At 41.1% G+C, this 26,401-nt stretch overlaps 1 protein-coding gene and 1 long non-coding RNA gene across 15 annotated transcripts in view; one reads left to right on the forward strand and one right to left on the reverse strand.

Moving 5' to 3' along the window:
* FAM81A (family with sequence similarity 81 member A) overlaps window positions 1-26,401 on the reverse strand; it is a 163,891-nt gene that overhangs the window by 14,292 nt on the left and 123,198 nt on the right. For all 14 annotated transcript variants that reach the window (XM_033189921.1, XM_033189927.1, XM_033189934.1 and 11 more), the window contains 3 exons: window positions 18,755-18,873; window positions 3,133-3,262; window positions 1,501-1,607 (listed from right to left, as the gene is read on the reverse strand). In XM_033189921.1, the coding sequence (XP_033045812.1) occupies window positions 1,501-1,607; window positions 3,133-3,262; window positions 18,755-18,873 (356 nt within the window). The remainder of the gene's footprint in view (window positions 1-1,500; window positions 1,608-3,132; window positions 3,263-18,754; window positions 18,874-26,401) is intronic.
* LOC117070584 lies at window positions 1,018-3,054 on the forward strand. Its single transcript, XR_004431973.1, has 3 exons — window positions 1,018-1,028; window positions 1,521-1,523; window positions 2,887-3,054. It is a non-coding gene; the product is annotated as an uncharacterized LOC117070584 (long non-coding RNA).

Below are 26,401 nucleotides of genomic sequence, written 5' to 3' on the forward strand. Positions count from 1 at the left end.
CCAAGCAGCTGGACTACAGGCGCCCGCCATGTCGCCCGGCTAGTTTTTTGTATTTTTAGTAGAGACGGGGTTTCACCATGTTAGCCAGGATGGTCTCGATCTCCTGACCTCGTGATCCGCCCGTCTCGGCCTCCCAAAGTGCTGGGATTACAGGCTTGAGCCACCGCGCCCGGACGGCTCTCATCCTACTCTTTACAAAGCAAAGCTCCATTCACCCTCCAGCTCTCACCTCCAGCATCCCTTCCTCAGGAAGGCCCCACAACCAGGCCTCTCACTCATTCTCACAGCCCCGCTGAATTAGTTTCCTGTGGCTGCTCTAACTAATGACCGCAAACCTGGTGCCAGAAAACAATACAGATGTATTCTCTTTTTTTTTTTTTTTTTTTTTTTTTTGAGACGGAGTCTCGCTCTGTCGCCCAGGCTGGAGTGCAGTGGCCGGATCTCAGCTCACTGCAAGCTCCGCCTCCCGGGTTTACGCCATTCTCTCGCCTCAGCCTCCCGAGTAGCTGGGACTACAGGCGCCCGCCATCTCGCCCGGCTAATTTTTTGTATTTTTTTTTTTTAGTAGAGACGGGGTTTCACCGTGTTAGCCAGGATGGTCTCGATCTCCTGACCTCGTGATCCGCCCGTCTCGGCCTCCCAAAGTGCTGGGATTACAGGCTTGAGCCACCGCGCCCGGCCACAGATGTATTCTCTTGCAGTTCTGGAACTGAAAGGCTAAAACAGGTTTCACTGGCATAAAGTCAGGTGTCTGCAGTGCAGGGTGGGTTCTTCTGGAGGCTCTGAGGGGAGATTTGTTTCCTTGCCTTTTGCAGCTTCTAGTGGCCTCCTGTGTTGCTCGGCTTGGAACCCTTTGTCCTGTCCTCAAAGTGCATCACTCCAGTCTCGCTTCCATTATCGCATGGCCTTCTCTCTTCACTCCTATTGCCTCCCTCTTATAAGGACTCTAGTGATCACATCAGGCTTATCAGATAAAACCCATTTTAAAATCCGTTAACTTAATCACGTCTGCAAAGTCCCCTTTTGCCGTATGAGGTAATGTATTCACAACTTCCAGGGATTAGGACATGCAGATATTTAGAGGACCATTCTTTGGCCTACCACAACCACAAACCAAACCTTCAACGCACTTGCCACCATTAGTAATAATATAGTAGATGCTCATTTACATCATTGATGAACCAGCTCCCTAGACTAAACTCCATAACGATAAGAACAGAGTCTGGTTTGTGTTCATTACCAGATCCTCAGCCCCTAGGCCAATGAATACTCAATACATACTTGTTGAATGAATAGGTGGATAATTATCCAAACATAAAAAACAATAATGATGAAGGAAAAGTGGCAACAAGCTACACGGAAACTTTTCTTTTTAACTTCCATTATTGTTTTCAATTTGTGCAATAAATAAAAACCAAGAGGAAAAAAAAATTGTAGTATTGCATAAACTCATACAGAACTTTAAGTTTTTTGTTTTTTTTTAATAAATTGATTGCTTACTTAGTGTCCAAAAGCTGAAGCTGGTGGTTACTGTCTCTGTGGGACATCTTCAGTTTGGTGCTCTGCTCTGATATTGACAAGTCCACTCTGTTCAAAAGCTGAGAAATCTGGAAAAGAAACCTTGCTTATAAATATCACATCTAACGTCTTCGGATGCAACTTCAGAAAACATTTAGTAAGCCATATTCTAGTCAATGGCATTAAGATTCAATCTAATTTGATAAATTCATTTATGAGTCTACCTCATCTTCCCACCTCCATTTTCTTCCTTATGTACCCATTGAAAATCAAGACCAGTAGCACTGCCAAAATATTCATCATGCACTAAACACTTAATTTTACATATAGTTCTCTGATGAGCAAGCCCAATTCCTGCCCAAGACCACAACTTCTACCAGTTGTCATGAAATACAGTCAACCTTACTTTGGAATTTCTACCATCAGTGTAATGGCTAGTCATAGAAAATAGAATTTTTATTGTTTACAAAATCCATCAAGCTCTCAGATTTACCTCCATAACAAATCAGGTCACCAGTCAATATAACTTGTAGACTATCTCCCTCCTGTTCCTTTCTCACACCACCTACCCATGTCCCTTGTAACACTGGAATTTAACAAAAGCTAGTCCTGTGTGAAATTTCTGTCTTTTCAGCAAAAAGTAGAATGTTCCATGTTCCTTACTTAAAGATTCATGGTATTTGTCAGATCCAGAAGAAAGAGAAAGCAGGTGTCTTTTGATGGGTATCTGTACATATTTTACTTGGCTCGGCTATAAAGAAGCTTATGATTTCCTTAGCATCTCTTCTCTGGTATAATAATTCCATCCTCACTCATTCTTCAAAAAAGAAATTATTATTGGATTGTCTTTTTATCCTTTTTCATAGTTTTATAATATCTGTATTTTTCACATAAGTAGCTTTATATTCTTATTGGAGATAATTAAGGTATAAATGTATTTAATCCAATAAGTTAACCAGATGCTCCTGTTTTACTGGAATAGTCTCTTTAAACGAACAATAGCAAATAAGGCAGATACTGTTGAAAAAATCCTAGAAGACAGGCCCTATGATGGCAAAGGGAAACTTTTAAGTGGCCAAAAAACAAACTGAAATGCCAAAAGTTTTGCTTTGTGAAATTAATCTGTGATGTTTGAGGTCAAACACTCTCATATTCATTAGCCTGCCTTCGCTCTAGCTTTGCCTAATTTTGTCCCACATACAGACTATGTGATGAGGTAGCACATACAGTGAGTCCCAGGGAGTACATTATTTCCTGAATCAAAAATTGGGACGAGTGGCATGTAAAGGAATGCTTGATCACTGACTTGTGAAAGAAATAGCTTTCAAGGTGTCATTTAGAATTTCTGGAAAGTATTAGTTGTTCTAGGAATGTGGTGGTGGCGGGGAAGAATTAGGACTATACCAAACAATTTTGGTGGTTTGGTTGCCAGACACATGAAGGGCCACTCTAGTGAAAAAGGAATGGAAGAAGCAAAGAAAAGATGCTTATGATTGGCATAAACCCATGTTAGGTGCCCCAGCTGGTTTCTCCTGTAAGAAATAATTAACACCATGTTATTCTTAGCTAAGAACAAATTACCCACTTCTAAAAGCTACCTGAAACAGGTCGTACCTGTCCCTCTGCGTCTTTGATTTTCGTTTCCAGGATAAGTTTGGCAGCCTGCTGTTCTTTGTTCAAGTGCTGGAGCCCCTCATAGGTCGTTTTGTGCTCTGCAGAAAGTCTGGCTATGCTGGCATCACATCTGGCCAGACAAAGAACAAAGCTGATTCTTATTAAAGTTTAAAAACAAGCGCAAAAGCTTCCTTACACACTCAAAATGCAAAACCCACAAAGAAACTGTACTATCAATCATTCTTTTGAACAGAGGCTCGAATGAATTCAGAGAACTGGCCTCATTATGGTTTTTAAGCTAAACCACAGGGATGTTGCTTAATAAGGCTAGAGATGCAACCACCAAAGAAATAAAGTCTTTACAATGATCATGAGTACAACACTGTATGTGCAGCAAGAGGACAATACAAAGAGCATAGCTAGTGTGCTGGATGTGGTCTGTCACTCTTCAATATCACTCCTGCCTTTCAAAGTTGAGGGCCTCCTTGGATTTGGGAGGCAACTTCTACTATGTTGGAAAATATTACTTCTAAACTTTGACCAAATCACTTGTAAGGCTGTATAGTATGAGTGGGGTCTAGAGCAGGGAAAGGCTTTGCAGCCAGTTCAAGCTGTAGTAAAAGCTGCTGTCCTGCGGGCCTTGCAGCTTGGCAGATCCAGTGGTACTCAAAGTATGTGTGGCAGATGAGCTGTGTGGGACTTCTGTGAAGTCCTAATAGGAGAGTCACAAATGGACCCATAAGAGTTTAGAGCTAAGTAATGCTCTGTTCTGAGACAACATTCCTCTGTTGAGGAGAAGCTGCTGGCTGGCTCCTGGGCTCTAGTAGAGACAGAATGCCTAAGAGTGGGACATTAGGTGAGTCCGCAATCAGAGCAATCCATCATGAATACCACACTAGAAGGTGGGCCTAGAACAGCACTCCATCTTCAAGGGGAAGGGCTCAAGCAGGTTCAAAAGGCACAAGTCAGTTACAAGAGCCCAGATTCCCACCATGGCATCTATTCCTGCTACTGCACCAACTCTCTTTCATTCCATGCCTATGACTTCATCTTCTCCCTCCTGCTGCTTGGGAGGCTAAGGTTGAGGCAGGAGAATTGCTTAAGCCCAGGACTTCAAGGCCAGCCTAGGTGACACAGCAAGACCCTGTGTCTACAAAAAGATAAAATGATCATACAAAAAAAAAAAAAAGAAAAAACCTGTGGCTTCTAGAAGAGTTCTTGATGTCTTGATGACCAGGTGGACTGAGGGAGAAAGTCAGGCCTGGCTACAGATGGTCACGCCCAGTATGCTGACACCTTCTGGAATAAGACTGCTGATGCTTACAGGTCCACTCAGGAGTCGCCCTAAAGACTGTCAGGAAGGCAGAATTTCATATAATATATTGGGAGATTCATTTTACCTGGCATAAGAGATGGCCAGACATTCAAGGAAAGTGGCTAAGGGATAGAGGCTTAGGGAAAAAACTGGAGGATTAGCGACAAGGAAAAGAGTTTATATAAATAGATCATTCTTAAATGACAAAACATTTTTGCTCCTTGTAAACGCTCTTTGTATTGTAGGGACTGAAGCCCCAAACTATACTTCCCAGATGTCCTTGCCAGAAGGGTCTGAGTTAGATTCTGACAGTGAGAGGCATTTATACAAGACTCAGAAGGTAGAAGAGGAGAACCTTTTACTCTCCCCTGTCAGTAGTGGGCAGACACAGGGGCGAACCGCAGATGTGAGGTGTACATCCACTTTCAGGCACACGCCATCCAGCAAATCACTTACTTCCATGCTATTAGGCGGCTAAGATGATCAATGAGTCCTTTCTGTGATTTTTTTTTTTTTTTTTTTTGAGTCAGAGTTTAACTCTGTGGCCCAGTCTGGAGTGCAGTGGCGCGATCTCGGCTTACTGCAACCTCTGCCTCCTGGGTTCAAGCCATTCTCCTGCCTCAGCCTCCTGAGTAGCTGGGATTACAGATACACGTCACCATACCTGGCTAATTTTTGTATTTTTAGTAAACACGGGGTTTTACCATGTTGGCCAGGCTGGTCTCAAACTCCTGACCTCTGGTGATCCACCTGCCTCAGTCTCCCAAAGTGCTCGGATTAGAGATGTGTGCCACCGTGCCTGGCCCTTGTCTTAATAATTCTAGACTGGACATAGTTGCAGATAGAATCAGTGGATTCAATGATAGTAGCAAGGAACTCACTCAGAATGTAGTGGACAGAGATTAAAAACATGAAAAAATAGTTAAGAAACATGGAAGTCAAATAGCGGGATGCTAACATGAGTCAAGGAGGAGTTCCAATAGAAGGAAATAGAGACAATGGCAGAGAAGCAATATTTGAGGTGTGAATGCCAACAATTTTCTAAAACTGAAGAAAGGTATGAATTTTAGGATGTTCAATGAATACAAACTGGGATAAGTAAAAATAAATAAAGCATGGGGAAATTCAGATAACCAAGGATAAATATAAAACCTTAAAAGCTACAGACTAAAGAGAAGTAACCTACCAAAAACTACCAAAAACTGACAATAAGACTGACAGCCCACAATAGATATAGGAGACAATAGATATCAGAAGATAATGGAGAAATATCTTGTAAGCATTGAGGGTAAATAACCTATCATCCAAGAATAAGTACAAAATAAAGACTGTTTCTAACATGCAAGGATTAAGAAATATATCACCCACAAGCCAATACTGAAAAAGTTACTAGTGAATGTACTTCAGTAAGGAGAAAAGAACATCCACAAAGAAGGAGTAGGGTGCAAGAAACAATGGTGAGTAAATGGATAAAATTGTGGTAAATTTAATTTCTCATTGACTCTAAAGATAGTAAGCTACCCGCTCAATTATTCCAACATTCTTATAGACTCACTTTGCAACAACTGTTCTAGAATGTAAACTGCATGCAAGGAGACAGTATATATGCCTTTTTCATCACTAAAACCCTAGTACCTAGCATACTGCCTTGCATATGGTAGAGGCTTAATAAATATTTGTGAATGAATGAATATAAGGAAATATTTACTATGTACTAGGTACTGTACTAGATACTTGATATATGTTATTTCATTAATCCTCACAAATCATTCCCATGTCATAAATGACGATTAAAAATAATGCCAAATATAGACCCTGATTTTATATTTTGAGTTCATAATTTTTAGCAAAATATTATTTAAATCATATTTGGGGAAAGCTGAGGTTTTTAAAATACTATGAAATAAAAAATATTATAGTTTTTTAAAAAGACATTATTTTCTAGTCCAAACATAACCTTTCCAAATAAACATGATCAGGTATCACTACATCAGACCAGTTTCATCACCTTTACAAAGCTGTTTGAGGGACAGATTGTGTTTTAAAATGTAGTTTGAAAAGATCTCAAAACTATTCTGAAGACTTCACTAGCTATCACTTGGCTTCACTGCTGTGTCTCACTTGGAAACAAAAGTACTATAACATACATTTCTATTAATACAACAGTGGCTAGGGCTGGGCACGGTGGCTCACACCTGTAATCCGGCAGTTCAGGAGGGGCAGGTGGATCACTTGAGGTCAGGAGTTTGAGACCAGCTTGGCCAACATGGCAAAACCCCATCTCTACTAAAAATACAAAAATTAGCTGGGTGTGGTGGTGCACGCATGTAATCCCAGCTACTCAGGAGGCTGAGGCACAAGATTCGCTTAAGCCTGGGAGGCAGAGGTTGCAGTGAGCCGAGATTGCACCATTGCACTTCAGCCTGAGTGACAGAGTGAGAATCTGTCTCAAAAAAAAAAAAAAAAAAAAGTGGCTAAATACATTGAATTATAGTACATAGATGTAGCAGAATACTCTATATCGAATTAAAAAGTATGCTAGATCTATGTGCATACTGGAAGAGTGTCCACATATATTGTTACGTGGAAAAACTTATGTTGCAGAATAGTGTATTAATACTTTGTAAAGTTAAAATCACACTGTTAAGTAACTTATTAGACTACAAACCATTATATCATTGTAATGATAAACTATTATCTCATTACTACTTATGAGAAAAGTCTGAAAGGACAGACAACAGACTGTTAACATTAGTTACCTCTAAGGAGTAAAACAGAGCCAAGAGATGGGAAGGCTTTTTTTTTTTTTTTTTTTTTTTGACAGAGTCTCACTCGGTCACCCAGGCTGGAGTGTAGTGGCGCGATCTCAGCTCACTGCAACCTCCTGGGCTCAAGCGACTGTGCTGCCTCAGCCTCCTGAGTGGCAGGGATTACAGGTGCCCACTACCACACCCAGGTAATTTTTGTCTTTTTAGTAGAGATGGGGTTTTCACCATGTTGGCCAGGATGGTCTCGATCTCCTGACCTCAGGTAATCCACCCACCTCGGCCTCCCAAAGTGCTGCCAGGCTTCATTTTTATTTTGTATATTTATTTGCGTTTCTGATTCTTTCCTACCATTACCCATCCCTTGTATACTTTTGTAAATAAAGAAGCAGGCTGGGTAGGGGACACAGAGAAGAGCACAAGGTAGGATACCAAAGACTCCCATCAGAAAACACAGCTGGGCATGGTGGCTCACACCTGTAAGCCCAGCACTTTGGAAGGCGAGGTGGGCGGATCACCTGGGGTCAGGAATTCGAGACCAGCCTGGCCTACATGGTGAAAACCCATCTCTACTAAAAATACAAAAACTACCTGGGTGTACTACTACTGGGTGTACCTGTCTCTACTAAAAAATAAAAAATACAAAACTTAGCTGGGCGTGGTGGCAGGTGCCTGTAATCCCAGCTACTCAGGAGGCTGAAGCAGGAGAATCGCTTGAACCCAGGAGGCGGAGGTTGCAGTGAGCTGGGATTGCGCCATTGCACTCCAGCCTGGGCGACAGAGCAAGACTCTGTCTCAAAAAACACACACACAGTGAAGTCAATACTGGTTTTCTTATGTTAAAAATAATGTTCTTACTCTCAAATGTTTCAGAAAAAAAATCCATATATGAAAGAATAGTACAGTAAATGTGACATATTGTTAACAATTGGTGAATTTTGTAATTTTTATAAATTTAAAATGATTTCAAAATAAAAATATATTTAAGATAAAAGGAGGAAAGCAATATTGCTATTTCATCTAGCATTAAATCAAAGACATCGTTCCTGTCTTTTTTTTTTTTTTTGAGTCAGAGTCTCGCTGTCACCCAGGCTGGAGTGCAGTGGCCGGATCTCAGCTCACTGCAAGCTCCGCCTCCCGGGTTTACGCCATTCTCCTGCCTCAGCCTCCCGAGTAGCTGGGACTACAGGCGCCCGCCACCTCGCCCGGCTAGTTTTTGTATTTTTAGTAGAGACGGGGTTTCACTGTGTTAGCCAGGATGGTCTCGATCTCCTGACCTCGTGATCCGCCCGTCTCGGCCTCCCAAAGTGCTGGGATTACAGGCTTGAGCCACCGCGCCCGGCCTCGTTCCTGTCTTAAAAAGAACTCATAAAAGACAGTCTCAGGGCTTTAATATAGCTGTGTGTATGGCTCAGCAGCTTTAGTTAAACAAGAATTTGCAATGAATCTAACCAGTTTTCCTACTCATCCTTAATGCTCTACATCATGATGAACAATAATGTACTCATTCCAAATTTTCCCTTTTTGGGTCTTTGGACAGCTGTTATCTCCCAGGTACAATTTCAGGTTGTGGCCATCAGGTGGCAGAGTGACTCTATTGCTAGGCTTTCCTAATCACTGGTGGTCAGAAGTTCATCGAAAGTCCCAAACGTCTAACGGGTATGACTTGGGCCACACGCTGATGCAGAACCTCTCCGTCTGCATATGACATAGTGGCGTAGCATACCAAACACAATGACATTTAAAACATCAGTCTGGTCGCTCATTTTCCATATTACTGTAATTTTTGTATACATACATAATTATTGTATATATGTATCATTAAGCCCTTTATAGCTGGCAGTTATTTAATTATAGTACCATAAAACTATAGGACACTTAATGTCCCAGGGCATTGTCAAAAATAGTAGACCAATATGCTGGTAATTAGTGGAGCCTAAGATTTGGGTGTGAAATCAACAGAGGAAGACAGCCTGATAAAATATCAGGGAAATATCAAAGAGAGCCCTTCCAAAACCACTGTCATTGCAAATGATTGTGCCCATTTCCCAAACTGTACTGAGGAAGTGACATCAGAGGCTTCATACTGCAGCGTAAACAGACATCACTAAATTAGTCCATTCAAGTTGCTAAACAAATAAACATGCAAACAACCTCAAAAACAAGCTTAGGGGACTTGCATCCAGAGTTGCTACAATATATTATCTAAAATGGCCAGGAAAATGCGAACTATACTCAGGGGGAAAAGAACAGGCAAACCAACTGCCTGAAAAGGACACAGATGTCAGATTTTAAAAAAGAAAACTTCAAATAGCTAATATAAATATAGAATGAGCAAGCATAGGATGATTGAAACCACACTTTAAAAAGCAAAGGAATGTATAATAACAATGTTTCTTCAAATATAAAATATTAATAAAGCTATAGAAATTATAAAAGAAAAGAAGAACCTAATGGAAACACTGGAATAAAAAATTGATAGGGAGGCTCAACAGAAAATGTGAATAGGTAGAACAAAGACTGGCAAACTTGAAAATAGGTGGATAGAGATTATGCAGTCTGATGAACAGCAATTAAAAAAGAAAGAAAGAAAAATGAAGAGTGTCTCCAAAAAAAAAAAAAAAAAAGACACCATTAAATGCACCAACATATGCATAATAAGAATAATAGGAGAGAAGACACAAGGCATGGTGGCTTACACCTGTAATCCCAGCAACTCGGGAGGCTGAGGCAGGAGAACTGCTTGAGGCCAGGACTTTGAGACCAGCCTGGGCAACACAGTGAGACCCTGTCTCTAAAAATAAAAATAAAAATACTTAGCTGGGCATGGTGATGTATGCCTACAGTCCCAGCTACTCAGGAGACTGAACTGGGGGGATCACTTGAGTCCAGTAGTTTGAGGTTACAATGAGCCATGATCTTGCCACTTCACTCTAGCCTGGGTGAAGAGTGACACTCCAACTCAAAGGAAAGAGAGAGAAAGAGAAGAGAAAAGAGCATAAAAAATATTCAAAAAATAATGGCTGAAATGTTATGGAAAGCATTTCCAAAATGTTATGAAAAACATTAATTGACACAAACAAGTAGTTCAACAAACTCCAAGTAGGGCAAATACCAAGAGATCCATACCAGACACATCATGGCCGGGCACGGTGGCTCACGTCTGTAATCCCAGCACTTTGGGAGGCTGAGGCAGCCAGATCACTTGAGGCCAGGAGTTTGAGACTAGCCTGGCCAACATGGTGAAACCCCGTCTCGACCAAAAATACATAAATTAGCCAGGTGTGGTGGTGCATGCCTGTAATCCCGGCTACTCAGGGTGCTGAGGCATGAGACCCACTTGAACCTGGGAGGCAGAGGTTGCAATGAGCTGAGATCATGCCACTGCACTCCAGCGTGGGTGACAGGGTGAAGTATGTCTCAAAAAAAAGAAAAAGAAAAAGACATAGACATAGACAAAGAGAAATATTTGAAAGCAGCAAGAAAAAAAATTCCTCACATACAAGGGAACTAGAATAATCTTAATAGCTAATTTTTCATCAGAAATAATTGAGACCACAAGGCAGTGGATGACATATTCAAGGTGCTAAAAGAAAATAAGCTGTCAACCAAGAATCTTACATCCAGCAAAACGACTTTTCAAAAAAATAAGGCAAAATAAAGACAACCCAGGAAAACAAAAAATGAGAGAATTCATTGTTAGAAGACCCACCCTAGAAGAAATACCAAAATTTGCCAGGCTAAAAGCAAGTGCCCCAGATAGTAATTTGAATCCTCATGAAAAAACACAGAGCATGGGTAAACGTAATTATGTAATTACAAAGAGCAATATAAATGAATATTTTCTCTCCTGTCATAATTGATTTAAAAAATTGTTTAAAATAGTATGCATACAATTGTATTGTTACATACATAGAACCACGTACATTACATTACAAATTTAACATATTTGATAGTAGCACAAAGGAGGTGGATGGAGCAAAGCTGTACTGGGGGTAACAAAATGACAACAGATGATGTCATTTCAACAAAATGCTAGCAAACTGATCCTGCAATATACAAAAAGGATTATATATCATAACCAAGTGAGACTTATTTCAAGAATGCAAGTTTGAAAAGCAGTTAGTGTGTAATAAACCTTATCAATTGAAAAAAGGACAAACCCCACACGATCATCTCAACAGGTGGAGAAAAAGCATTTGACAAAATCCAATACTCTTCATGACAAAAACAGTCAACAAACTAGGAAACTAGGAAAAGAAAATCTTTTTCAACCTAGTAAAGAGCATACACAAGAAAATCCACACTTGGGCTGGGCGCAGTGGCTCACGCCTGTAATCCTAACACTTTGGGAGGCAGAGGCAGGTGGATCACTTGAGGTCAGGAGTTCAAGACCAGCCTGGCCAATATGGCGAAACCCCATCTCTGATAGAAATACAAAAACTAGCTGGGCGTGGTGGCAGCCACCTGTAATCCCAGCTACTCGGAAGACTGAGGCAGGAGAATCACTTGAACCTGGGGGGGCGGAGGTTGTAGTGAGCCAAGATCACACCACTTCACTCTGGGCGACAGAGCAAGACTCTGTCTCCAAAGGGGGAAAAAAAAAAATCCACACCTAACATTCTACTGAATAATGAGAGTATGGATGCTTTCCCCTAAAATCAAAAATAAGACAAGGGTATCTGCTCTCACCACATTTATTCAACATCATACTGGAGGTTCTAGTCAGGGCAATTAGGCAAGAAAATGAAATGAAATCCAGATTGGAAAGTAGAAGGTAAAACTCTATTTGCAGATGGCATGATCTTGCATGTAGAAAATCCTTTTAAAAAATCCACTAGAAATTATTAGAAGTAATTAATGAGTTCAGCAAGGTTGCAGGATACAAGACCAATACACAAAATCTACTGTACTTGTCTACAGTGGCAATAAAAAAAAAAAAAGATTTGCTATTTACAGTAGCATCAAAAAAGAATAAAATACTTAGGAATACATTTAAAGAAGTATGAAACTTATACTTTTAAAACTCCAAAATATTGTTGAAACATATTAAAGATGACCAAAATAAATGGAAAGACACCCACATTCGTGGATCCAAATACTTAATTTTGGGGCCAGGCATGGTGACTAACACCTGTAATCCCAACACTTTGGGAGGCCAAGGTGAGAAGATCACTTGAAACCAGGAGTTCAGCCTGGGAGAGACCCCGTCTCTACAAAAAATGAAAAAAATCAGTGAGATGTGGTGGCACATGCCTGTAGTCCCAGCTACTCAGGAAGCTGAGGTGGGAGGATTGCTTGAGCCCAGGAGTTCAAGCTGCAGGGAGTTGTGATCACGCCACTGCACTCCAGTGTGGGCGACAGAGGAAGATGATGTTTCTAAAAAAAAATGTTTTAAAGAAAGGCTTGTTTTTTTTGTTGTTGTTTTGGTTTGTTTTTTTTTTTTTTTTTTTGAGACAGGGTCTTGCTCTCTCTGTCACCCTGGTTGAAGTGCAGTGATAAGATCATAGCTCCCTGCAACTACAGGCATGTGCCACCACGCCCAACTCACACATTCATTTTTTCATAGATATAGAGTTTTGCTGTGTTGCCAAAGCTGGTCTCAAACTCCTGGCCTCAAGCAATCCTCCTACCTTGGCCTCCCAAATCCCTGGGATTACAGCCATGAGACACTGAACCCATTGAAAGACTTAATATTTTTAAATGGCAATATTCCCCAAACAGATCTACAGATTCAACACAGTCCCTATTAATATTTCAACTGGTTTCTTTGCAGAAATTGACAAACTGATCCTAAATTTTATTATTATTATTATTATTTTTTGAGACAGAGTCTCTCTCTGTTGCCCAGGCTGGAGTGCAGTGGTCCGACCTTCGCTCACTGCAACCTCCGCCTCTCAGGTTCAAGCAACTATCCTGCCTCAGCCTCCTGAGTAGCTGGGATTACAGGTGGCTGCTACCATGCCTGGCTAATTTTTGTATTTTTAGTAGAGACGAGATTTCACCATGTTGGCCAGGCTGGTCTTGAACTCCTGATCTCGTGATCTGCCCACCTTGGCCTCCCAAAGTGCTGGGACTATAGGCGTGAGCCACCATGTGCTGGGACTACAGGCGTGAGCCACCATGCCCAGCCTGATACTAAATTTCCCTTCCCCCTCCCCCTCCTTCTCCTTCTCCTTCTCCTTCTCCTTCTCCTTCTCCTTCTAATTTGAGACAAAGTTTTGCTCTGTCACCCAGGTGAAGTGCAGTGGCATGATCTCAGCTCACTGCAACCTCTAGGTTCAAGCGATTTTCCTGCCTCAGCCTCCCCAGGAGCTGAGATTACTGGTGTGCGCTACCACACCCAGCTAATTTTTGTCTTTTTAGTAGAGATGGGATTGCACCATATTGGCCAGGCTGGTCTCAAATTCCTGACCTCAGGTGATCCACCCGCCTTGGCCTCCCAAAGAGCTGGGATTACAAGTATGAGCCACTGCACCTGGCCTGATCCTAAATTTCATAAGGAAATACAATGGACCTAAAACAGCTAACACAATCTTGAAAAAAAGGATGAAGTTAGAGGACTCACCCTTCTCAATTTCAAAATTTACCACAAAGCTATAGTAATCAAGACGGTGTGGTACCAGCATAAGAATTGGGAATCAATGGAATAGAATTGAGAGTCCACAAATAAATCTATACACCTATTGCCAAGTGATTTTCTTTCTTTTTTTTTTTTGAGATAGAGTCTTGTTCTGTTGCCCAGGCTAGAGTGTTGGCGAGATCTTGTCTCACTGCAACCTCCGCCTCCCAGGTTCAAGCGATTCTCCTGCTTCAGCCTCCTGAGTAGCTGGGACTACAGATGCAGGCTGCCACACCTGGCTAATTTTTGTATTTTTAGTAGGACGAAGTTTCACCATATTGGTCAGGCTGGTCTTGAACTCCTGACCTCCTGATCTGCCCACCTCGGCCTCCCAATGTGCTGTGATTACAGGCGTGGCCACCGCTCACAGCCGCCAAGTGATTTTCAACTAGGGTGCCAAGACAATTTGATGGGGAAAGAATAGGCTTTTCAATAAATTATGCTGGGATAAATAGATATCTACAAGGAAAATAATAAATGTGGAACCCTACCTTGTACTATATACAAAAAAAATTAACTAAAAATGGATCAAAGGCCTAAATGTAAGAGCTGAAACTTTAAAACTTAAAAAGAAAATATAGGCATAAATCTTCATGACCTGGATTAGGCAACAGTTTCTTAAATATGACACCCCAAACACTAGCAACTGAAGAAAAGACAGATGTTAGATATCATCAAGATTAAAAATTTTTAAGTTTCAAAAGACAGGAGAAAATGAAAAGACATCCGTTAGAATGGGACAGTAATTTTTCAAATCAGATATCTGATAAGGGAATTATATCTAGAATATATAATTTTTAAAACTCTACAGCTCAGTAATAAAAAGACAATTACCCAATTTAAAAATGGGCAAGGAATCTCAATAAATACTTTCCTAAAGAAGATACAGCAATGACCAGTAAGCACATTAAACGATGTTCAGTACCATTAGTCCTCAGGGGGATGCAATCAAAACCACAGTGAGATACCCCTTCAAACCCACTGGGATGGCTATAATCAAAAAGATAGGAAACAACAGTTACTGAGGATGTGAAGAAATCGGAGCCCTCAGACACTGTTGGGGGCAATGTAAAATGGTGGCCACTTCCGCAAACAGTCTAGCTGTGCTGTTCCTCAAAAGTTATAGAGTTATCATGTTACTCCGCATTTTCATTCTAGGTACATATCCAAGGGAAATGAAAACCTATGAGCACACAAAAACAAATAGACAATAGGCCGGGCGCGGTGGCTCAAGCCTGTAATCCCAGCACTTTGGGAGGCCAAGACTGGCGGATCACGAGGTCCGGAGATCGAGACCATCCTGGCTAACATGGTGAAACCCCATCTCTAATAAAAAATACAAAAAACTAGCCGGGCGACGTGGCGGGCGCCTGTAGTCCCAGCTACTCGGGAGGCTGAGGCAGGAGAACGGCGTAAACCCGGGAGTCAGAGCTTATAGTGAGCTGAGATCTGGCCACTGCACTCCAGCCTGGGTGACACAGCAAGACTCCGTCTCAAAAAAAAAAAAAAAAAAAGACAAATGTTCACAGCAGCATTATTTAAAATAGTCAAAAGTGGAAGCAACCCAAACATTCAACTGATGAATGGGTTTTTTAAATGCAGTCCACAATGAGGTACTAGGCAGCCATAACGAGGAAGGAAGTACTGCTACATGCTACAACATGGATGAACCCTGAAAACGTGATGTTAAGTGTCAGAAGCCAGTCTCAAGGGAACACATTCACTCGAAATGCTCAGAAGAGTGAAATCCATTAGAGAGAGAATGTAGGCCTGCCATGGACTAGGGATCTGGGGAGGCTGGGGAAAAATGGGGAGTGACGGCTAACGGGTATGGGGTTTCCTTTTGGATGATAAAAATGTTCTGAAATCGATTGTGGTGATGACTACACGACTATGTGAATATACTAAAAACCACTGCATTGTGTGCTTTAAGTAGTTGACTTATATAATACCTGAATTAACTCTCACTAAAGCTGTTCAGAGAGAGAGAGGAGAGAGAGAGAAAGGGGGCCATCTATTGGGCTTCAGGTCTGATCAAGTCCTGTTTAGAACATGGTATGCCACGTGAGCTAAATGTGTATCTCACCTCCACAGAGAACTTGCCTCTGCCCTTCTGAGCTGGATTTACAGGGGAAAAAATCAAGGCCCATTTGCTACTAATTACATCACCAATGGACCCATAAAAACTATAAAATTAAATATGAAATAATATAGCAACCTAGTAACTTAAGAATACCACTTAAAATGTTCATACCCCTCCAATACAATAACATAATCAATACAAGAAAGACAAGAAACTTTTCCAAAGAATTTTTATTTCACATGAATTCATTTCAACAATCAAGTCTCATCAGCATTCCAGGGAAAAGACTAATACAGCTAAAAAAAAAAAAAAAAAAAAGCAAAAATATCCAGTACTCATAACAAACATTTTTTATGCCTTTAGAGTGAAAGTTTTTGTTATAGGGAAGGAACAAGTTGGGTAAAGAAGTCGATAAGAAACTGAAGAGTATAAGATTCCTGAAAGTATTTTAAAATAATTTTTCTACTTTGTATTAGAACCAGCATCATAAGGACAATGTCACTGCTCTTGCCCCTGAGATGATACAGCTACCAGTGGTTGCAGGCCCTCTCCGTCACATGCAGGGCACCGAGCCTCTCACATGTATCCCATCACTTGATCTTCATCTGCAACTCAAGCGGCTATGAAGATCCTCAAAGTCCTCCTAGAGTCCCTACTCTGTCCTGCAGCTCTCCAGTTCTTCTAACTCCCTGCTGTTCTGAGAGGTATCATAGAGCTGGTATTTCTTTTAAGCCAAACTCCACAAATAAAGAGTTAAGGTGTTCCAGTCCTCTTACAGTGAGTTTCCAGGTCATTTCTTCATTCAAATGGATGATGAATGTTGAGTATCTACTGTTTTCCAGAGACTGTTCCAGGCACTCAGCTATGGAGAGATAACACATCTGGAACCCCCCCTCCAACACAGTAAAGGCAGCAGAGTGAGGAAGACAACAGAGAGACTCAACAGAGCAGTAAGTGCTAGGAGAGCTCTATGGAGTGGGGGTGTCGGGGAAGACTCCCAGAGTGGGTGACACTTCAGCTGAACTTTAAAGACTGAAAAGAAGTTAGAAAAGGAGGAGGAGGCTGGGCACCGTGGCCCACACCTGTAATCCCAGCACTCTAGGAGGCCAAGGTGGGCAGATCACCTGCGGTCAGGAGTTAGAAGCCAGCCTGGCCCACATGGTTAAAACCTCATCTCTACTAAAAATACAAAACTTAGGCGGGTGCCTGTAGTCCCAGCTACTTGGGAGGCTGAGACAGGAGAATTGCTTGAATCCAGGAGGCGGAGGTTGCAGTGAGTCGAGATTGTGCCACTGCACTCCAGCCTGGGCAACAGAGTGAGACTTGTCTCAAAAAGAAAAAGAAAAGAAAAAGAGGAGGAAAAGGAATGCTAGGTACGAGAACAGCACATACAAAACTGTAGAAATAGAAGAACATGGCTTATTCAGGGACTAACAAAGAGTTGATCACTGCTGAAAGGTACAGTGCAAAGGTAGAGAGAGGAGAGGGAGTCAACAGGGTGTCATCCCCAAGGATCACACTAAGGAGACTAGAGTTCATCCTGATGAGCACAGAAAATCACAGAAGGAGAGTGATCAATCTGTCCCCCATCCAATCCATGCAGCCCTCTGCTATTAGACTGATCTTTACCCAGCGGACCCAAACACACATGCCCAGCATTCAAGGCCCTCGACATGTTGTCTGCACAAACACACCCTAACACTACTCCTCCCTGCTCCAGAGGCCTTGCATGCTAGAGTCCTTGTTCTTTCTTCCGCCCGATTCCTTGCAGACCACCCTCATTGCCACCTCAGGCTGACAGGACGTGCCTTTTGCTCCTCAGCTCCGGTGCTGATACGTATTAATGTACTTGGCTCTTAGCCCCAGCAGAGGGCAGAAGAGGCCCATAAATACTTCGGACAAATTTGTCCCAGCCAGATAAAAACAGCCCTAGACACAGTCCTGGTGCAGTGCTTCCCAGACTTTCCCATGCATGTGAATTCAGGGATTTTGTTAAAATGCAGATTCTAACTCAGTAGTTGCAGGGTGGGCTGGAGACAGTACATTTCTAACAAGCTCTCCGGTGATGTTGAGGCTGCTGGTCCATGCAGCACACTTTGAGAAAATAGCACTTTTCATACTGAGGAGAAAGATCTTTTTTCTAAGTTTCCAATCTTTCCCAGACCAATACTTTCAGAAAATAAAATAAAAATGAATAACAGGAAAAATTAAATTTCCAAAACGACATACGAACTCTGTCAACTTTATATTATCGGATTCAATAAACACAGAATTACCTTATCAAATTACAAGGTCAGCTGAGTGAGTTCCCCCATCATTTCTTCCCATGAAGACAACACCAATTGCATAACAAAAGAAACCCATGCCGGGCGCGGTGGCTCAAGCCTGTAATCCCAGCACTTTGGGAGGCCGAGACGGGCGGATCACGAGGTCAGGAGATTGAGACCATCCTGGCTAACACGGTGAAACCCCGTCTCTACTAAAAAATACAAAAAAAACTAGCCGGGCGAGGTGGCGGGCGCCTGTAGTCCCAGCTACTCGGGAGGCTGAGGCAGGAGAATGGCGTAAACCCGGTAGGCGGAGCTTGCAGTGAGCCGAGATCGCGCCACTGTACTCCAGCCTGGGCGACAGAGCAAGACTCCATCTCAAAAAAAAAAAAAAGATACCCATGGCGCCCTCACAACCAGATTTAACTCCTACCACTGGATTTTATGGCGAAAGCATGGAGGGAATGTACTAAAGGAAGCTCTGGGGCTTCCTTAATATATTCCCCAGTATAATGGAGTTTATAGAAAATGGTTTTTGATGAATAGAGACCCCAACATTTGAACACCTACCTTGCTACTCTTCCTCGAAGATCTCCCAAACCGGAGAGCTGGCGCATCTCCAGGGTCTTTAAGGCAGAATTAGTTCCATAGCTAATGTTGTCCCGGGCACGAATCTGCTCCTGGAGTACCTGGGCAACATAAAAAACACTAAGGGAGTCATTAAGAATTCACATGCTTCCACAAAAACATTTTATACTTTTGGCGAAGATAAGAATGTTTAACTCAATCTTTCATAAGAGACTCCTTTTCAACGGTCACCTGATGCACACTTAAACAGAGAACTAGGGGGCTAGACAGACAGACACCTTAGAGGTTCCTCCCAGAGCAAGTCCCTTTATTTACCATTAAAAACTAAGTTCCAGCTGGGCGCGGTGGCTCACGCCTGTAATCCCAGCACTTTGGGAGGCCGAGGCAGGCGGATCACGAAGTCAGGAGATGGAGACTATCCTGGCCAACACGGTGAAACCCCATCTCTACTAAAAATACAAAAGTTAGCCGGGCGTGGTGGTGGGCGCCTGTAGTCCCAGCTACCCGGGGAGGCTGAGGCAGGAGAATGGCATGAACCTAGGAGGCAGAGCTTGCAGTGAGCCGAGATCCCGCCACTGCATTCCAGCCTGGGCGACAAGGGGAGACTCCGTCTCAAAAAAAAAAAAAAAAAAACAAACAAAACAAAAACTAAGTTACTTTAGTTTTAGTATTTCTTCCTTAGTAATGAAGCCGTTTTCTTTTTCTTTTCTTTTCTTTTTTTGAGATGGAGTCTTGCTCTGTTGCCCAGGCTGGAGTGCAGTGGCACAATCTCAGCACAACTTCTGCCTCCCAGGTTCAAGCAATTCCCCTGCCTCAGCTTCCCGAGTAGCTGGGATTACAGGCATGTGCCATCACACCTGGCTAAGTTTTGTATTTTTAGCAGAGACGGAGTTTCACCACGTTGGCCAGGCTGGTCTTGAACTCCTGACCTCAAGCGATCCGCCCGCCTCGACCTCCCAGAGTGCTGGGATTATAGGTGTTAGCCATGGCGCCAGCCGGCATTTTCTTTATAATACAGTATTTGCTGGGTCCATAGATTGGATACGGAGTGTTTTCTTTTTTCAATATTTTAATGGCAGTTTAGAATTCCTCTTTGATCTAAAGATATCTTAGGAATCTAAGGATTATTTAGAATTGTGTTTTTTTCATTTTCAACCAGTTAAGGTTTTTGTTTTAGTCATTTGTATTATTTATTTCTAATTGTATTGACTTGTGATTTTATAAAAATATTCCTAGCACAGTGGCTCATGCCTGCAATCTTAGCACTTTGGGAGGCTGAGGTGAAAGGATGGCTTGAGGCCAGAAGTTTGAGTCCAGCCTACATAATAAAGCAAGACTACATCTCTACAAAAAAATGTCTTCAACTCAGGTAAAATTTCTTCTCCTGTGTAACTAGTATTTCTTCTCCATCTGTTTCTTTTTCTCCTCTGGAACTCCTATTACGGACATGCTGGGTGTCCTGGCTCTGTCCACCAAGGCTTTTAACTTTTCCCTTGTGGTTCCTCTCTCTTTGCCTTTGGTTGTAATGTCTCAGGGATTTCTTCTACTTTGTCTTGGGGGCAACTGATTGCCTCTCATTCATCTACTGACTTTGTTTTAATTTTTAATTTTTGTGGGTACATAGTAGATGTATATATTTATGGGTATATGGGATTTTTTTTTTTTTTTGAGATGGAGTCTGGCTCTGTCACCAAGGCTGGAGTGCAGTGGCACTGCAACCTCCGGCTCACTGCAACCTCCGCCTCTCAGGTTCAACCAATTCTCCCTGCCTCAGCCTCTCGAGTAGCTGGGATTACAGGTGTCCACTACCATGCCCGGCTATTTTTTGTATGTTTTAGTAGAGATGGGATTTTGCCATGTTGGCCAGGCTGGTCTTGAACTCCTGACCTCAGGTGATCTGCCCACCTCGGCCTCCCAAAGTGCTGGGATTACAGGCTTGAGCCACCACGGCCAGCCATGGGCTATTTTGATACAGACATACAATGTGTAATAATCACATCAGGGTGAACAATATATCCATCACCTCAAGTATTTATTGTTTCTATTACAAACAACCCAATTATACTTTTAGTTATTTTTACATGTACAATTAAATTATTATTGACTATAGTCACCCTGTTGTGCTATCAAATACTAGATCTTATTAATTCTAACTATTTTTAATACCCATTAATCATCCACATTTCCACCCTACCCCCCACTATCCTTCTCAGCCTCTGGTAACCATCATTCTACTCTCTATCTCCGTGAATTCAATTGTTTTAATTTTTAGCTCCCACAAGTGAGTGAAAACATACGAAGTTTATCTTTCTGTGCCTGGCTTATTTCATTTCACTTAACATAATGACCTCTGTTCTATCCATGTTTTTGCAAATAACAGAACCTCATTCTTTCTTATGGCTGAATACACTCCATTGTGTATCTGTACCACACTTCTTTATCCATTTGCCTGTTGATGGACACTTGGCTTGCTTCCAAACCTTGGCTATTGTGGATAGTGCTGCAATAAACACGGGAGTGCAGATATCTCTTCCATATACTGATTTCCTTTCTTGTAGTATATACCTAGCAGTGGGACTGCTGAATCATATGGTAGCTCTATTTTTAGTTTTGTGAGGTACCTCCAAAGTGTGCTCCACAGTGGTTGTACTAATTTACATTCCCACCAACATTTTAGGAGTGTTCCCTTTTCTCCATATCCTTGCCAGCATTTGATATTGCCTGTCTTTTGGATAAAAGCCATTTTAACTCAGGTGAGATGATATCTCACTGTAGTTTTGTTTGTTTGTTTGCTTTTTGAGACTGAGTCTCACTGTCACCCAAGCTGGAGTGTAGTGGCATGATACCGGCTCACTGCAACCTCCACCTCCTGGGTTCAAGTGATTCTCATGCCTCAGCCTTCCAAGTAGATGGGATTACAGGTATGCATCACCATGCCAGGCTAATTTTTTTTGTATTTTTAGTAGAAATGGAGTTTCGCCGTGTTGGCCAGGCTGGTCTCAAACCCCTGGCTTCAAGTAATCCACCCACCTCAGCCTCCCAAGTGCTGGGATTACAGGCTTGAGCCACCACGGCCAGCCATGGGCTATTTTGATACAGACATACAATGTGTAATAATCACATCAGGGTGAACAATATATCCATCACCTCAAGTATTTATTGTTTCTATTACAAACAACCCAATTATACTTTTAGTTATTTTTACATGTACAATTAAATTATTATTGACTATAGTCACCCTGTTGTGCTATCAAATACTAGATCTTATTAATTCTAACTATTTTTAATACCCATTAATCATCCACATTTCCACCCTACCCCCCACTATCCTTCTCAGCCTCTGGTAACCATCATTCTACTCTCTATCTCCGTGAATTCAATTGTTTTAATTTTTAGCTCCCACAAGTGAGTGAAAACATACGAAGTTTATCTTTCTGTGCCTGGCTTATTTCATTTCACTTAACATAATGACCTCTGGTTCTATCCATGTTTTTGCAAATAACAGAACCTCATTCTTTCTTATGGCTGAATACACTCCATTGTGTATCTGTACCACACTTCTTTATCCATTTGCCTGTTGATGGACACTTGGCTTGCTTCCAAACCTTGGCTATTGTGGATAGTGCTGCAATAAACACGGGAGTGCAGATATCTCTTCCATATACTGATTTCCTTTCTTGTAGGTATATACCTAGCAGTGGGACTGCTGAATCATATGGTAGCTCTATTTTTAGTTTTGTGAGGTACCTCCAAAGTGTGCTCCACAGTGGTTGTACTAATTTACATTCCCACCAACATTTTAGGAGTGTTCCCTTTTCTCCATATCCTTGCCAGCATTTGATATTGCCTGTCTTTTGGATAAAAGCCATTTTAACTCAGGTGAGATGATATCTCACTGTAGTTTTGTTTGTTTGTTTGCTTTTTGAGACTGAGTCTCACTGTCACCCAAGCTGGAGTGTAGTGGCATGATACCGGCTCACTGCAACCTCCACCTCCTGGGTTCAAGTGATTCTCATGCCTCAGCCTTCCAAGTAGATGGGATTACAGGTATGCATCACCATGCCAGGCTAATTTTTTTTTGTATTTTTAGTAGAAATGGAGTTTCGCCGTGTTGGCCAGGCTGGTCTCAAACCCCTGGCTTCAAGTAATCCACCCACCTCAGCCTCCCAAAGTGCTGGGATTACAGATGTGAGCCACTGCGCTCAGCCAATATCTCATTGTAGTTTTACTTTGCATTTCTCTAATGATCAATGATATTGAGCACCTTTTCATATACCTGTGTTTGCCATTTGTATGTCTTCTTTTGAGAAATGTCTATTCAGATCTTTTGCCCATTTTTAACATAGATTATTAGATTTTTTCTTATAGAGTTGTTTGTGCTCCTTATGTATTCTGATGATTAATCCCTTGTCAGATGGATAGTTTGCAACTATGTTCTCCCTTCACTTTGTTGTTTATTTTGATGTGCAGCAGCTTTTTAACTTAATTTGATCCCATTTGTCCATTTTTGCTTTGGTTGCCTGTGCTTGTAGGGTATATCTCAAGAAATCTTTGCCCACTCCAATGTCCTAGAGAATTTATCCAATGTTTTCTATTAGTTGTTTCATAGTTTGAGGTCTTAGATTTAAGTCTTTTTTTTTTTCAACTTTTATTTTTGGTTGGGGGGTATATGTGAAGGTTTTTTACATAGGTAAACTCATGCCATGGATGTTTGTTGTACAGATTATTTCTGTAAGATAATTAAACACAACTATTGGGTACTGAGTTTAATGTGTTGTTGTACAGATTCTGTACATTAAGCCCAGTACCCAATAGTTATCTTTTCTGCTTCTCTCTAATCTTTAATCCATTTTGATTTTTTGTATATAGTACAAAATAGGGGTCTAGTTTCATGCTTCTGCATATGGATATTCAGTTTCCCCAGCACCACTTATTAAACAGACTGTCCTTTCCCCATTGCATGATCATGGCACCTTTTCAAAAAGGATTTTACTGTAGATGTATGGATTTGTTTCTGGGTTCTCTATTCTGTTCCATTGCTCTATGTATCTATTTTTATGCCAGTGCCATGCTGTTTTGGTTACTGTAGCTCTGTAGTATAACTGGAAGTCAGGTAATGTGACTTCTCCAGTTTTGTTCTTTTGCTCAGGATAGTTTTGGCTTTTTTGGTATTTTGTGGCTCCATATGAACTTTAGGATTTTTTTTTTTTTTCTATTTCTGTGAAGAATGCCATTGGTATTTCGATAGGGATTGCATTGAATCTGTAGATTGCTTTGGGTAGTACAGACATTTTAATAATATTATGTATTCCAATCCATGACCATGGAATAGCTTTCCATTTTTATGAGTCTTCTTCAATTTCTCACATCAGTGTTTTATAGTTGTCATTGCAGAGATCTTTCACTTCTTTGGTTAATTCATAGGTATGTATGTGTATATATATATATATTTATTTACTTTTATTTTTTATTTTTGAGATGGAGTCTTGCTCTGTTGCCCAGGTTAGAGTGCAGTGGCACGATCTCAGCTAACTACAACCTCTGCCTCGCGGGTTCACACCGTTTTCCTGCCTCAGCCTCCTAAGTAGCTGGGGACTACAGGTGCCTGCCACCACGCCTGGCTAATTTTTTTTTTTTTTTTCATATTTTCAGTAGAGACAGGGTTTCACCGTGTTAGCAGGGATGGTCTCGATCTACTGATCCACCCACCTTGGCCTCCCAAAGTACGGGGATTACAGGCGTGAGCCACCATGCCTGGCCTATATTTATTTATTTAATTATTGAGACAGGGTCTTGTGCTGTCACCCAGGCTGGAGAGCAGTGGCACAATCTTGGCTCACTGCAACCTCTGCCCCCAAGGAACAAGCAATCTTCCCACGTCAGCCTCCCAAGTAGCCGGGACCACAAGCACGCACCACCATGCTCAGCTATTTTTTTGTATTTTTGGTAGAGACGGGGTTTCGCCATGTTACCCAGGCTGGTCTCAAATTCCTGAGCTCAAGTAATCGGCCCACCTTGGCCTCCCAAAGTGCTGGGATTACAGGCGTGAGCCACAGCACCTGGCCAGTATTTAATTTTATTTATAGCAATTGTAAATGAGATTACTTTCTTGACTTCTTCTTCAGATTGTTCCCCATTGGCATATAGAAATGCTACTGATTTCTGTATGTTGATTTTGTATCCTGAAATTTTATTGAATTTGTTTATCAGTACTAAGAGTTTTTTGGTGGAGTCTTTAGGCTTTTCCAAATATAAGATCGTATCATCTGCAAACAAGAATAATTTGACTTCTTCCTTTCCAATTTGGATGCCCTTTCTTTCTTTCGTCTGATTGCTTTAGCTAGGACATCTAGTACTATGTGGAGTAACAGTAGTAAAAGTGGGCATCCTTTCCGTGTTCCAGATCTTAGATGAAGACTTTCTATTCTTCCCCATTTAGTATGATACTAACTGTGGGTCTGTCATATATGGCTTTTATTATGTTGAGATGTGTTCCTTGTATACCTAGTTTTTTCAGGTTTTTTCTCATGAAGGGATGTTGAATTTTATCAAATGCTTTTTCAGCATCAGTTGAAATGACCATATGTTTTTTGTCTTTCATTTTGTTGATATGATGTATCACACTGACTGGTTGCATATGTTGAACCATCTTTGCATCCCTGGAATAAATCCCCCTTGGTAATTATGAATGATCTTTTTAACGTGTTGCTGAATTCCTTTTTCTAGTATTTTGTTGAGGGTTTCTGCATCAATATTCAACGGGGATATTGGCCTGTAGGTTTTTTATTGTTTTTTGGTTTTGTTTTTTTTTTGCTTCTTTGTTTAATTTTGGTACCAAGGTAATACTGGCCTCGTAGAATGAGTTTGGAAGTATTTCCTCCTCTTCTACTTTTCAGAATAGTTAGAGTATGATTGCTATTAATTCTCTTTAAATGTTTGGTAAAATTTACCAGTGAAGCCATTGGGTCCTGGGCTTTTCTTTGCTAGGAGGCTTTTTTATTATGGCTTCAGTCTCATTACTTGTTACTGGTCTGTTCAGGTTTTCGATTTCTTCATTATTCAATTGCGGTAGGTTGTATGTATCTAAGAATTTATCCATTTATTCTAGGTTTTCTAATTTTTTGGCATATAGTTGCTCATAGTAGCCTCTAATGATCCTTTGAATTTCTGTGATACTGGTTGTAATGTCTTCTTTTTCATCTCTGATTTTATTTAGTTGGGTCTTTTCTGTTTTGTTCTTAGTCTAGCTAAAGTTTGTCAATTTGCTTATCTTTTCAAAAACCCAACTTTTTGTTTCATTGATTTTTTTGTATTATTCTCATTTCACTTATTTCTGATCTTATCTTCATTATTTCCTTTCTTCCACTGAGTTTGGTTTGCTCTTGCTTTTCTGATTCTTTAAGACATATCCTTAGATTGTTTATTTGAAGATTTTCTTCTTTTTTGATGTAGGCACTTACAAACAAACTAACAAACAAGCAAAAAGAAAACTAGTAAAAACTCTATACTTTATTTTCATATATATATTACATATATATTCAGGAGTGCTGCTAAATCTATACTTTAACATCATCTCCACACTTTTTAACTTTTCGTTGTTTCTATTCATATCTTATTGTACTGTCTATG

Source organism: Trachypithecus francoisi, unplaced genomic scaffold, assembly GCF_009764315.1.
Source record: "Trachypithecus francoisi isolate TF-2019V2 unplaced genomic scaffold, Tfra_2.0 Lachesis_group3, whole genome shotgun sequence".
NCBI classification, from domain to species: domain Eukaryota; kingdom Metazoa; phylum Chordata; class Mammalia; order Primates; family Cercopithecidae; genus Trachypithecus; species Trachypithecus francoisi.